At 41.8% G+C, this 13,711-nt stretch overlaps 3 protein-coding genes across 4 annotated transcripts in view; 2 read left to right on the forward strand and 1 right to left on the reverse strand.

The window, feature by feature from the left end:
* ppp4r1 (protein phosphatase 4, regulatory subunit 1) overlaps nucleotides 1-3,730 on the reverse strand; it is a 34,528-nt gene extending 30,798 nt beyond the window's left edge. Inside the window, exons 1-5 of one of the 2 annotated variants that reach the window (XM_082184736.1) lie at nucleotides 3,560-3,730; nucleotides 3,409-3,450; nucleotides 2,448-2,532; nucleotides 1,518-1,624; nucleotides 963-1,105 (exon numbers count right to left, since the gene is read on the reverse strand). In XM_082184736.1, coding sequence (XP_082040862.1) covers nucleotides 963-1,105; nucleotides 1,518-1,624; nucleotides 2,448-2,532; nucleotides 3,409-3,450; nucleotides 3,560-3,566 — 384 coding nt within the window. In that variant the 5' untranslated portion in view covers nucleotides 3,567-3,730. Of the gene's footprint in view, nucleotides 1-962; nucleotides 1,106-1,517; nucleotides 1,625-2,447; nucleotides 2,584-3,408; nucleotides 3,451-3,559 lie in introns of both variants that reach the window. The other variant, XM_082184735.1, reaches the window with a different exon arrangement.
* Nucleotides 1-13,711, forward strand: part of twsg1b (twisted gastrulation BMP signaling modulator 1b) — a 297,020-nt gene that overhangs the window by 175,138 nt on the left and 108,171 nt on the right. The gene's annotated exons all lie outside the window — the stretch shown is intronic.
* Nucleotides 4,345-13,711, forward strand: part of vapa (VAMP (vesicle-associated membrane protein)-associated protein A) — an 11,815-nt gene continuing 2,448 nt past the window's right edge. Inside the window, exons 1-5 of the mRNA XM_082184790.1 lie at nucleotides 4,345-4,665; nucleotides 5,805-5,957; nucleotides 11,544-11,647; nucleotides 13,123-13,203; nucleotides 13,509-13,676. Coding sequence (XP_082040916.1) covers nucleotides 4,608-4,665; nucleotides 5,805-5,957; nucleotides 11,544-11,647; nucleotides 13,123-13,203; nucleotides 13,509-13,676 — 564 coding nt within the window. The 5' untranslated portion in view covers nucleotides 4,345-4,607. The remainder of the gene's footprint in view (nucleotides 4,666-5,804; nucleotides 5,958-11,543; nucleotides 11,648-13,122; nucleotides 13,204-13,508; nucleotides 13,677-13,711) is intronic.

A 13,711-nucleotide genomic window follows, 5' to 3' on the forward strand; every position in this document is an offset into this window, starting at 1 on the left:
TGCTGAAACTGAAGCACACATCTTACCTAATTCAGACTAAAATACATCTATTTAGCCTCACATACTGACTTTATTTGTAGGTCATACTGTTTTAATACCCTGTATTTTCTTTCTCATTTTTAGGAAAAGCACTTAATTACCATTGTTTATTTCTATACCAAATGTCATACACTTGCAATGAAGCTAAAATTATAAACAACTACATCATTATGTTGATATCCTATATTTTTACAATAAAACTTACGACAAACATGTCTTCTAATATCCTCAGTTGTTGCGTATGCCGAGCTGCATCCAACACATTTGTAAATTACTTTCCTTGAACCCATTGTGCGAGTTCACTTTAATACCGCGTGCTTTATATACATGTTGCTGCTGATTGGACTGCAGTTCTGACACACCCACCAAACAAGAGAAAACGTATCTCAAACCCCGTTGCACACCGGTGCACGCCGCTTCCAGGACACATGACGCTCAACCCGGAAACCGTAGCAAAACGTTGCGCACCGTTTTGAACTTGAACGTGCCCCTGGAAACACGTGGAAACACGTCACATGACCAGGAAACATGTCACATGACCAGGAAACACGTGGAAACAAGTCACATGACCAGGAATCACATCACATGACTAGGAAACACGTGGAATCTCGTCATACAGGAATCACGTCACATGATCAGGAAACACGTGAAAACACGTCACATGACCAGGAATCACGTCACATGACCAGGAAACATGTCACATGACCAGAAAAACACACACGTCACATGACCAGGAAACACATCACATGACCAGGAAACATGTCACATGACCAGAAAAACACACGTCACATGACCAGGAAACATGTCACATGACCAGAAAAACACACTTCACATGACCAGGAAACATGTCACATGACACAGGAAACACACACGTCACATGACCTCTGCCCTGAAGAGCTGGAGCAGCAGAGACTCACACTCACCAGGTTGTTCTGGTCGGCCAGGTATCGGACCACGATGGGCAAGAGGAACTTGGAGAAGGCGAAGGGAATGGAGGGCCGGTTCTCCTGACAGAAGATGGCGATGTGTGGGATTTGTTCCATGAGCTCCGCTCGAACCGTCGGCTCTGAGGAACAAACGATATATATATATATAACATTTGATAAGGCTAGGCGACCTCACACGACCAAGAGTGTGGAACACCATCACGATTGAAAATGTGACACTGATTTCATACGACTAAGTGATTAATATTAAATCACTTACATTTTAGACGCAATATTGACTGTTTTTGTTCTATTTCAGCAGCGAAAATAGTTTTAAACAAAGATCACATCAGATCCATAATATGCTAAAGCTGAGTATTGCCTCAGAATAAATTATATTTACAACAACAAATCCTATTTGTATCTTGACAAGCACATGAAAACACACACGTCGAATCACAGGCCTCTCACAGCACAGCAGATCTGAACATATATGAGCATTAATGAAGGTTACTCTTGACCCGACTCTCTTTAGGTGAGTAAAGTGCGTACCGGAGTCGTCTGCAAGTCTGTCGATCCTCTCCAACACGGACACACACTCACGCTCATCCTCGCTGACGGCGCGGAGTGTGTCCAGAAGACTGCGGGCCACCATCTGCCTGAAGCACACCACATCCACAGATATAATCAGTCATCATTTGACTGTTCAATGACCTGATTATCCCAGAAATCCCAGAAAATAGAGATGTAACTTGTGTGAAGGAGTGTGTACCTGTGTGAAGGAGTGTGAACCTGTGTGAAGGAGTGTGTACCTGTGTGAAGGAGTGTGTACCTGTGTGAAGGAGTGTGTACCTGTGTGAAGGAGTGTGTACCTGTGTGAAGGAGTGTGTACCTGTGTGAAGGAGTGTGTACCTGTGTGAAGGAGTGTGTACCTGTGTGAAGCTGTGTGAAGGAGTGTGTACCTGTGTGAAGGAGTGTGTACCTGTGTGAAGGAGTGTGTACCTGTGTGAAGGAGTGTGTACCTGTGTGAAGGAGTGTGTACCTGTGTGAAGGAGTGTGTACCTGTGTGAAGGAGTGTGTACCTGTGTGAAGGAGTCTGTAGGAGTGTGTACCTGTGTGAAGGAGTGTGTACCTGTGTGAAGGAGTGTGTACCTGTGTGAAGGAGTGTGTACCTGTGTGAAGGAGTGTGTACCTGTGTGAAGGAGTGTGTACCTGTGTGAAGGAGTGTGTACCTGTGTGAAGGAGTGTGTACCTGTGTGAAGGAGTGTGTACCTGTCTGAAGGAGTGTGTACCTGTCTGAAGGAGTGTGTACCTGTGTGAAGGAGTGTGTACCTGTGTGAAGGAGTCTGTAGGAGTGTGTACCTGTGTGAAGGAGTGTGTACCTGTGTGAAGGAGTGTGTACCTGTGTGAAGGAGTGTGTACCTGTGTGAAGGAGTGTGTACCTGTGTGAAGGAGTGTGTACCTGTGTGAAGGAGTGTGTACCTGTTGAAGACGTTCTCGCTGCTGATGTACTTGTCGAGGCGGCCTATGGGAGTCAGCATCTCATCCTGAGACACGAAGTCCAGCACTGAAGGTACAATAATGGCGTCAGACTCTGAGCTGTATCCATCCACACCAACTAGACACAGAGACAGCATGAGCAAAACACACACACACACACATCCCACAATCCTCTGCGATTCCAGCTTCATCAACCTCAGCGATGAGCGCAAGATCATAAACTTCGCAATAAACTTCTCAGTGAAATTCAGCATTTTTCATAATTCTATTTGTTTCAGACAATCATGATGTTAATAACATCTCAACGCCTCAGATTAGAGCTGGGCGACGTTTATGAAGATATAAAACAATCAAGCAGTTGAGATTTGATATATTCGTATATATATCGCTTTATGTGATTGAATGTGGATAATATTGGATTTATTGATGTGGAAATATTGAGGATTAGGAAAACCTGTGAGGCATTTGTTCAATTTATAACAATTTGATGACGTGACGAGTCTAATTAAATGATGTATATAAATGACAGGGTTAAAATAATACTTATACATAACACATACTCAGATATTTGACTTGAGCTGAATGATGACACTGTCTTCTATTGGCTGAGTTTGAATAGGTCTCATATTTGATGATGAAGTTTGCATCATTGATTCTGTTATCTTCAAACCCAAACACTGCTGTCCATCAACAAGCACTGTGTTTTTACCAGGGTATTACCATGATTGTGGACGTGACGTTCTTTGAAGGTTTGTTTACGTCAAGTGTTTTCATTTTGCGTGTATATACACGCACACATCTCGAGTTACCTCAGTATAGCAGCGGGTCGTGCGGGTCACGTGGGTCACGTGACCTGCTGTTTATGAATCACGTTAAAACGTAAAGTTGACAACACGCTAACGCTATTCACACAAACACACACACAGAGAGAGATGAAACTCACATCCGTCCGTGTCCTCCTGCGAGTCTTGCAGCAGAGAGAGATCTGAAACACACAACACGATCAGTCAATGTGTGTGTGTGTGTGTGTGTGTGTGTGTGTGTGTGTGAGAGAGTGTTTAGTCAGAAGTGTGTGTGTGTTTAGCTGTACACACCCGCCATCGTGCGCCGCTTCTACATTTAACCCGCTTCTGTGCTGATGGCCAACAAGCGCCGCAACACAAACTACACAAAACTACACAAAAACACACAAACACGCGCCTCTGAACTCCACTCGAGCACTGCCGCCGGGCCCGCGCATTGATCCTTTATCACGCACGCGCCGAGGGGCAGCCTCTAGAACGCGCACGCACGGATACTTTTGAACGCATGCGCAGTGACGATTACCAGAACTCGCTCTATTGATAGTTATTCGTATTTATGTATTTATTTACTTATTTGTTTATTTATAGGTTACACAATTTTAAACCATTTAATTATTTTATATATATTTATTTATTTATTTTATTGAATTTCAATAAAGTACGACTGTAAGAACAAAGTACATTCAGAATCAGAACGACAGTAATATACAGGAAGTAATACGATTAAAATGCATGAGTATAATATAAATGTATTGGGAAGCCTTGGAATGACATAATTTTGGTTAAAGAATAGTTTTATTGTATTTTGTTTTTAATTTTTAATCTTTTTATTGGAGTCTAAAAGTGAGACGTTTATTTGTTGCACATGGTATATTATATTATTTTATTTTTTGAAATATGCGGCGTGGCAGAAGGCTACGCACACACGCGCACACACACACTTTACCAGTTCGACCAGTTTCTGTGCTTTTATGTATTTGTTGTCTAGAGCGACGTGTAACCCCAAGGGTCATCAGTCACCGCGCATGCGCACTGCGACCACAGCTGCTGAAGTGATTCAGATTAACCGAATTATTCCCGCGTCTTTGTCTTTTAATTAAATAGACACATGTGGAAATAGGATAACAGCTGTGAGGAAAAGAAAAACAACTACAACAGTTTCCCCTGTGTTCATCTGAGTGACGTGTCCCGCCGTGCGCGCAGCCGGCCTGCCTCCTCCAGTGCTCGAGCCGCGCGCGGCTGTGTGTGTGTATGTGTGTGTGATCGTGAGTGCGCGCGCGTCGTGGCCGGGGCTCTTGAGCAGCACGCGAGTGTGTGTGTGTCCCGTTTAACGGCTGTCATGTCCAAACTGGAGCAGATTCTGATCCTCGACCCGTCGAGCGACCTCCGTTTCAGAGGTAAACCGGTTTAATCACGAGTAACCGGCCGTTGTGACCGAGCCGGCTCGCGGAGGCCTGTTCGCGCGCGCCCGCATGCCTGCATCACTCCCTCGGCTGCTGTTTAACGCGACGCCCGGGGATCTGCAGGCCTCTGGGGGAAAACGCATATAAGTGATTTTAGTTTTAACATCCGCTCTCTCTATAAGACGTGTTTTGATCTTTATAAGGCTCGTTCACTCGTTAGTGTGTTCAGTGAGCTGTCACAGTTAGCCTCAGTGCTAACAACAGATTAAAGATTCACATCTTGAATGAATCTGATCTGTCATTATTGCTTCTCGATCAGATCTAGTGTTCTAGGCAGTTTTGATTATCAGTGTGATCAATACTGCACTGTCTGAGGCTAATTTAAGGTTAAACGTGTTGTTAGACTGATTTAAGACTCAGAATTCTGTGTAAAGATGTAATGCTGTATAAAGTCAGACTTATCCTTGCTCTTAACCATGAGTAAAAAAGTACACAATTAAAATCACTGTGAATATGCATTTATGCCACATCTGAGCCGTATTAAACGCCTAATAGAAGTGCTTCACAGTGTAAATATGATAGTTGGAAATATAGCCTAGTGTTTGAAGGGTCATACTTTATGATCAATACTGCACTAATAACTCATTAAATTCAAGTGTTTGATTCAGTTTAATAGACTCTATGAATCCCTCTTTATGCATTGAGTCGTGATGGAGGATGTTTGGTTCTCCAGGAGTGTTTGTGCTGTAAGGATAGGAAAGGGTTTTTGCATTATTTATGAATGACTTGAACAAACCAATCCATCTGACGACATGTGAGCCTTACAGACGAAGCTTCATTACATGGGATTCACCATTAATATTCACAAATATACTCATTATTATCGGCCCAGAGAACCTGCACTGCACTGTAAAAACTATTGTATATTAACCGTATAAATGCTACAGTAAAAGCCTGGTAACAGTGAATTCACTTACTATATACTAGTTCTAACCTTAAAGAGCAAGTCATCTCATTGCCTGATTTACAGGGAAAAGTCTTAAACTGACATTCCCAGAATTCCTGTGTGAGGCTGCATTTGATTGTGTTTGACGTTCCTGCATGTTTTAACGTGTGTGTGTGTGTGTGTGCAGGACCCTTCACAGATGTGGTGACCACTAACCTGAAGCTGAGGAACCCGTCCGACAGAAGAGTATGTTTCAAAGTCAAGACCACAGCGCCTCGCCGCTACTGTGTGCGTCCCAACAGCGGCCTCATCGACCCCGGGGCCACCGTCACCATCTCAGGTCAGAGGTCACACACACGCTCGGGACACTCTTCTCTGGGATTTTCTTTAATTAGACGAGATTTTGCTGAGTGTTTATTGTGTTTAGGAACAGCTGACTCCTGACGTTTCTTATATTCTTCATATTCTGTGTGTTGGTCAGTTCACAGCAGAGACACAAATCATCTTTTCCAACAAGTTTAACTTGATTTTGACCTTTTATAGGCATTTTTACCTTTACAAAGCCATTTTTCTTAACCTAATTAAATGTATGCATCATCTTTTGTGTCTGATTCTTATATTTAATCAACTTAAATTCAAATAATAAGACATATTAGGGCTGTTGCCAATCAAATGAAATCAGTATCAACTAAATTGATCTTTGCGCTGATCTAAAGTGGATTTAGATGCTTTTACACAGACTGTTTAAGGGACATGAATGTGTGTAATCTGCTGTAACACATGCAGAAATAATGATGTTTTAAACATAAAACTTTGAATATTGATATTAGAATCGATTACCAAAATTACAATACATTACATGTGATATCAAAACCGCCAGTAGGTGGCAGTGAGTCACTGTTAATGAGTGAGTCATTGAATCATTCATTCAACTGATTCATTCAGAAACGAACCATTTAACTGTCTTAATGAGTGAGTCATTGATTCAACCGATTTGTTAATTCAGTGATGAACACCTCAGTGTGTCGCTCAGAGACGCAGAACAGTCCTGTGTCTTTATTTGAACTATTTTCTTTGGTGAAATAGTGCAAAATAAGGCGATACTGTGTCTAAAATATCCGTGACGTTAGTGTTCGCTGATTGGCCGAACGCACGCGAAACACCAGCACGTGTAAACACACAGATTATAGCCTATATATTTACTGCACAAACTAACTCTACGAACATGTAAAACAGAGATAGATGGACCTCTTAATCTTTACACTGAGGAGAAAATCCAACACAACTTTGAGGTGATCAAGAGAATCATGATGTATTTCTGCTCAGCAACACTGGACATCACACACACGCACGCACACACACACACGCACGCACGCACACACACACACACACACACACACACACACACACACACGCATACGCTAATAACTCTTCATCACTGTCTCGCTAATAACTCTTCATCACTGTCTCTCTAATAACCCTTCGTCACTGTCTCTCTAATAACTCTTCTTCACTGTCTCTCTAATAACTCTTCATCACTGTCTCGCTAATAACTCTTCATCACTGTCTCTCTAATAACTCTTCATCACTGTCTCTCTAATAACTCTTCATCACTGTCTCTCTAATAACTCTTCTTCACTGTCTCGCTAATAACTCTTCATCACTGTCTCCCTAATAACTCTTCGTCACTGTCTCTCTAATAACTCTTCGTCACTGTCTCTCTAATAACTCTTCATCACTGTCTCTCTAATAACCCTTCGTCACTGTCTCGCTAATAACTCTTCATCACTGTCTCGCTAATAACCCTTCGTCACTGTCTCTCTAATAACTCTTCATCACTGTCTCGCTAATAACTCTTCGTCACTGTCTCGCTAATAACTCTTCGTCACTGTCTCGCTAATAACTCTTCGTCACTGTCTCTCTAATAACCCTTCGTCACTGTCTCTCTAATAACTCTTCGTCACTGTCTCTCTAATAACTCTTCGTCACTGTCTCGCTAATAACTCTTCATCACTGTCTCGCTAATAACCCTTCGTCACTGTCTCTCTAATAACTCTTCGTCACTGTCTCTCTAATAACTCTTCATCACTGTCTCTCTAATAACTCTTCGTCACTGTCTCGCTAATAACTCTTCGTCACTGTCTCGCTAATAACTCTTCATCACTGTCTCGCTAATAACTCTTCATCACTGTCTCGCTAATAACTCTTCGTCACTGTCTCGCTAATAACTCTTCATCACTGTCTCGCTAATAACTCTTCGTCACTGTCTCTCTAATAACTCTTCGTCACTGTCTCGCTAATAACTCTTCATCACTGTCTCTCTAATAACCCTTCGTCACTGTCTCTCTAATAACTCTTCGTCACTGTCTCGCTAATAACTCTTCGTCACTGTCTCGCTAATAACTCTTCATCACTGTCTCTCTAATAACCCTTCGTCACTGTCTCGCTAATAACTCTTCGTCACTGTCTCGCTAATAACTCTTCGTCACTGTCTCGCTAATAACTCTTCGTCACTGTCTCGCTAATAACTCTTCATCACTGTCTCTCTAATAACCCTTCGTCACTGTCTCTAATAACTCTTCGTCACTGTCTCGCTAATAACTCTTCATCACTGTCTCGCTAATAACCCTTCGTCACTGTCTCTCTAATAACTCTTCATCACTGTCTCGCTAATAACTCTTCGTCACTGTCTCGCTAATAACTCTTCGTCACTGTCTCGCTAATAACTCTTCGTCACTGTCTCTCTAATAACTCTTCGTCACTGTCTCGCTAATAACTCTTCTTCACTGTCTCTCTAATAACTCTTCATCACTGTCTCCCTAATAACTCTTCATCACTGTCTCTCTAATAACTCTTCGTCACTGTCTCGCTAATAACTCTTCTTCACTGTCTCTCTAATAACTCTTCATCACTGTCTCGCTAATAACTCTTCGTCACTGTCTCGCTAATAACTCTTCGTCACTGTCTCTCTAATAACTCTTCGTCACTGTCTCGCTAATAACTCTTCTTCACTGTCTCTCTAATAACTCTTCTTCACTGTCTCTCTAATAACTCTTCATCACTGTCTCCCTAATAACTCTTCATCACTGTCTCCCTAATAACTCTTCATCACTGTCTCTCTAATAACTCTTCGTCACTGTCTCGCTAATAACTCTTCATCACTGTCTCGCTAATAACTCTTCATCACTGTCTCTCTAATAACTCTTCGTCACTGTCTCTCTAATAACTCTTCATCACTGTCTCGCTAATAACTCTTCATCACTGTCTCGCTAATAACTCTTCATCACTGTCTCTCTAATAACTCTTCGTCACTGTCTCTCTAATAACTCTTCGTCACTGTCTCGCTAATAACTCTTCATCACTGTCTCTCTAATAACTCTTCGTCACTGTCTCTCTAATAACTCTTCGTCACTGTCTCTCTAATAACTCTTCGTCACTGTCTCTCTAATAACTCTTCATCACTGTCTCGCTAATAACTCTTCGTCACTGTCTCGCTAATAACTCTTCATCACTGTCTCTCTAATAACTCTTCGTCACTGTCTCGCTAATAACTCTTCGTCACTGTCTCGCTAATAACTCTTCGTCACTGTCTCTCTAATAACTCTTCATCTCTGTCTCTCTAATAACTCTTCATCACTGTCTCGCTAATAACTCTTCATCACTGTCTCTCTAATAACTCTTCGTCACTGTCTCTCTAATAACTCTTCATCACTGTCTCGCTAATAACTCTTCATCACTGTCTCGCTAATAACTCTTCATCACTGTCTCTCTAATAACTCTTCGTCACTGTCTCTCTAATAACTCTTCATCTCTGTCTCTCTAATAACTCTTCATCACTGTCTCGCTAATAACTCTTCATCACTGTCTCTCTAATAACTCTTCGTCACTGTCTCTCTAATAACTCTTCATCACTGTCTCGCTAATAACTCTTCATCACTGTCTCTCTAATAACTCTTCGTCACTGTCTCTCTAATAACTCTTCATCTCTAATAACTCTTCATCACTGTCTCTCTAATAACTCTTCATCACTGTCTCGCTAATAACTCTTCGTCACTGTCTCGCTAATAACTCTTCGTCACTGTCTCTCTAATAACTCTTCATCACTGTCTCGCTAATAACTCTTCATCACTGTCTCTCTAATAACTCTTCGTCACTGTCTCTCTAATAACTCTTCATCTCTAATAACTCTTCATCACTGTCTCTCTAATAACTCTTCATCACTGTCTCGCTAATAACTCTTCGTCACTGTCTCGCTAATAACTCTTGGTCACTGTCTCTCTAATAACTCTTCATCTCTAATAACTCTTCATCACTGTCTCTCTAATAACTCTTCATCACTGTCTCGCTAATAACTCTTCATCACTGTCTCGCTAATAACTCTTCGTCACTGTCTCTCTAATATCTCTTCATCACTGTCTCGCTAATAACTCTTCATCACTGTCTCGCTAATAACTCTTCGTCACTGTCTCGCTAATAACTCTTCGTCACTGTCTCGCTAATAACTCTTCATCACTGTCTCGCTAATAACTCTTCATCACTGTCTCGCTAATAACTCTTCATCACTGTCTCTCTAATAACTCTTCATCACTGTCTCTCTAATAACTCTTCGTCACTGTCTCGCTAATAACTCTTCGTCACTGTCTCTCTAATAACTCTTCGTCACTGTCTCGCTAATAACTCTTCGTCACTGTCTCGCTAATAACTCTTCGTCACTGTCTCGCTAATAACTCTTCGTCACTGTCTCGCTAATAACTCTTCATCACTGTCTCTCTAATAACTCTTCATCACTGTCTCTCTAATAACTCTTCGTCACTGTCTCGCTAATAACTCTTCGTCACTGTCTCTCTAATAACTCTTCGTCACTGTCTCGCTAATAACTCTTCATCACTGTCTCGCTAATAACTCTTCGTCACTGTCTCGCTAATAACTCTTCATCACTGTCTCTCTAATAACTCTTCGTCACGGTCTCGCTAATAACTCTTCATCACTGTCTCGCTAATAACTCTTCATCACTGTCTCGCTAATAACTCTTCATCACTGTCTCTCTAATAACTCTTCATCACTGTCTCGCTAATAACTCTTCGTCACTGTCTCGCTAATAACTCTTCATCACTGTCTCGCTAATAACTCTTCGTCACTGTCTCGCTAATAACTCTTCATCACTGTCTCGCTAATAACTCTTCGTCACTGTCTCGCTAATAACTCTTCGTCACTGTCTCGCTAATAACTCTTCGTCACTGTCTCGCTAATAACTCTTCATCACTGTCTCTCTAATAACTCTTCGTCACTGTCTCGCTAATAACTCTTCATCACTGTCTCGCTAATAACTCTTCATCACTGTCTCGCTAATAACTCTTCATCACTGTCTCCCTTCAGTGTGTAACAGTTCTATCTAATATCGTATGAGACAGGACTGTCAGACAGATCGTAAACTAATGAACACAGAGAATGTGAGCTCAGTCGTTCTCAACGCCATCAAAATAAAAGTCCCAACAACAAGCGTGTCTTACGTCACTTCAGAGTTCCTACTGGCGGTGCGAACGCAACCAGGAAAACCTTCCTAGAGGAACCATTAGTTCTCGGAGAACCATCCTGGTGCCGAGACCCTAGAGCCGAGACCCTAGAGCCGAGACCCGAGAGCCGAGACCCGAGAGCCGAGACCCGAGAGCCGAGACCCGAGAGCCGAGACCCTAGAGCCGAGACCCTAGAGCCGAGAGCCGAGACCCTAGAGCCGAGACCCTAGAGCCAAGACCCGAGAGCCGAGACCCTAGAACGACCCGGAGTGAAGTGTCAGATCACACATTATTAGAGCATCTCTCAGGATATTAGCGTAGATGATGCAAATCTCTCTCTCTCTCTCTCTCACACACACACACACACACACACACACACACACTCACTCACGGATCCTCTTCTTCTCTTCCAGTGATGCTGCAGCCGTTTGATTATGACCCGAATGAGAAGAGCAAACACAAGTTTATGGTGCAGACGATCTTTGCTCCATCCGGAGCGACGGACCTGGAGGCGATGGTGAGTCTCCTGTTCCCGCCATCATGACACACTCATATTCATATCCAGCACTCACACATTACAGCTAAACTCATTAATATTACTCAGTCCTGAAATATATAATTACACTGTAACAACGACACCTTAAAATAAAGAGTAACCCACTATTTTAAGGTGATGTAGTGACATGTACTTACTCAAATAAGTGCTGGGTAATGTTAATGAACTACATGTACTCACTATAGGGTTAGGGTTAAGGGTTAGTTACTTGTAATTATGCATAATTTACTGTTATTAATATAGTGAGTACATGCAGTAATGTGTGACTGTCACCTTAAAATAAAGTGTAACCAATAAACTTTGATGTGAGGTTAATGTTCATCCCAAACGTGGATCCCAATCCTCTAAATCCTGGAAACACAGTTTTTATCTGCTGATTTCCAGTGATGGGAATAACGGCGTTATAAATAAACGGCGTTACTAACAGCGTTATTTTTGTCAGTAACGAGTAATCAAACTAATTACTGTTTCCTCCGTTACAACGCCGTTGCCGTTACTGTCAATAAAAATGCGGCGTTAGTATAATTGAGCTCACTGAAGCGGTTTTCATCCGAGTAGGTTCTCTCTGTGTGTGTGTGTTTATGAGGCGCCGGACTGGACAAAAGCGAGGCGAATGCCGCGAGCCAGCGCGCGAGAGGGACCGAGTGTGTCCGAGCAACGAGCATGAATACTTTATTTATAAATAAATTACACATTTCAGCATTTGAATAATCTCTGTAGCATATTGGTATCATATGCAATATTTTAATTAGTTTATATAGCCTAACATAAACTCCAAAATAACCTGCAAAGAACGTTCAAACATGGCTATTTGTTTGACCGGTTGTTGTGCGGCAAACACGACTAATTTGGCTAAAATAACCTCTGATGATGACGTTCTCTGTAGGTTATAAAAATAAAGCCCCAAAAGATTATATTTTATTATTATTATTTATGTTGGTACATTGTTCAGTATTATATTGAGAGCACTTTTTGTTAAACTTAATATTGTGAGGAAGAAAATACTTCAAGTAGGCTATACAGTCTACCAGTTGTAAAGGTGTGTGAGTTTTATCATTTTAATGATATGCACTAGTGTATGTGTATGTAGGCTATATTTTCTATTACTATTTATTTATTTTTGGTACATTTCTTAAGAAGCATGTTCTTAATTCATTTAACATTTCATATTGGGGGTATCCAAGAAATTTCTTATATTGAAACTTTTTTTTTTTTTAACGCAATAGTTACTTTCCCTGGTAATTAGTTACTTTTGTAATGATGTAATTCAGTTACTAACGCAGTTACTTTTTGTGAGAAGTAACTAGTAACTATAACTAATTACTTTTTTAAAGTAACTTACCCAACACTGCTGATTTCTGACTGTGTGTGTGTGAGCCTGTGACATCACTTCCTGTGAAACACCTGATCTCAGACGTTGTGTTTGTCGTCTGCAGTGGAAAGATGCCAAGCCGGACGACCTGATGGACTCTAAACTGCGCTGTGTGTTCGACATGCCGTCAGACACTGAGAAGATGGTGAGTTTGTGTCACTATCATCATATTCATATTCATATTCATATTCACGTGTTCTATAATGAAGCTGATGTTGAGCTCAGTGTGTCTCTAGAGTTCGAGCACGAGCTGCTTAAAGTGCTTGATGTGTTGAATTTGACTTTTGAAATGCAAGTCCTGGAAAAAACCGCCATATTTATGAAGAGTGCTTGAATTATTAAAGACAGTATATGTGTAGTGTAAGTAGTGTATATAAGTAGTGCTTAAAGTCCTGGAAGTAGATTTGCCAGTGTGTGTACGAACCGTGTGTGTGTGTGTGTTGTGACCAGAGCGAGCTGGAGTCCACCAAAGCCGCGTCGGGTGTGAGCGCGTCGAGGGCCGAGGGCCCGTCAGGAGCCAGGAGTATGGATGATGCCGAGATGAGGAAGGTCATGGAGGAGTGCAAGAGACTGCAGACGGAAGTGGGAAAACTGCACGAGGAGAACCGCCAACTCAAGGTGCCGGACCACACACACACACACACACACTCTCT

This window comes from Leuciscus leuciscus (assembly GCF_965113295.1).
Source record: "Leuciscus leuciscus genome assembly, chromosome: 11".
Taxonomy (NCBI): Eukaryota; Metazoa; Chordata; class Actinopteri; order Cypriniformes; family Leuciscidae; genus Leuciscus; species Leuciscus leuciscus.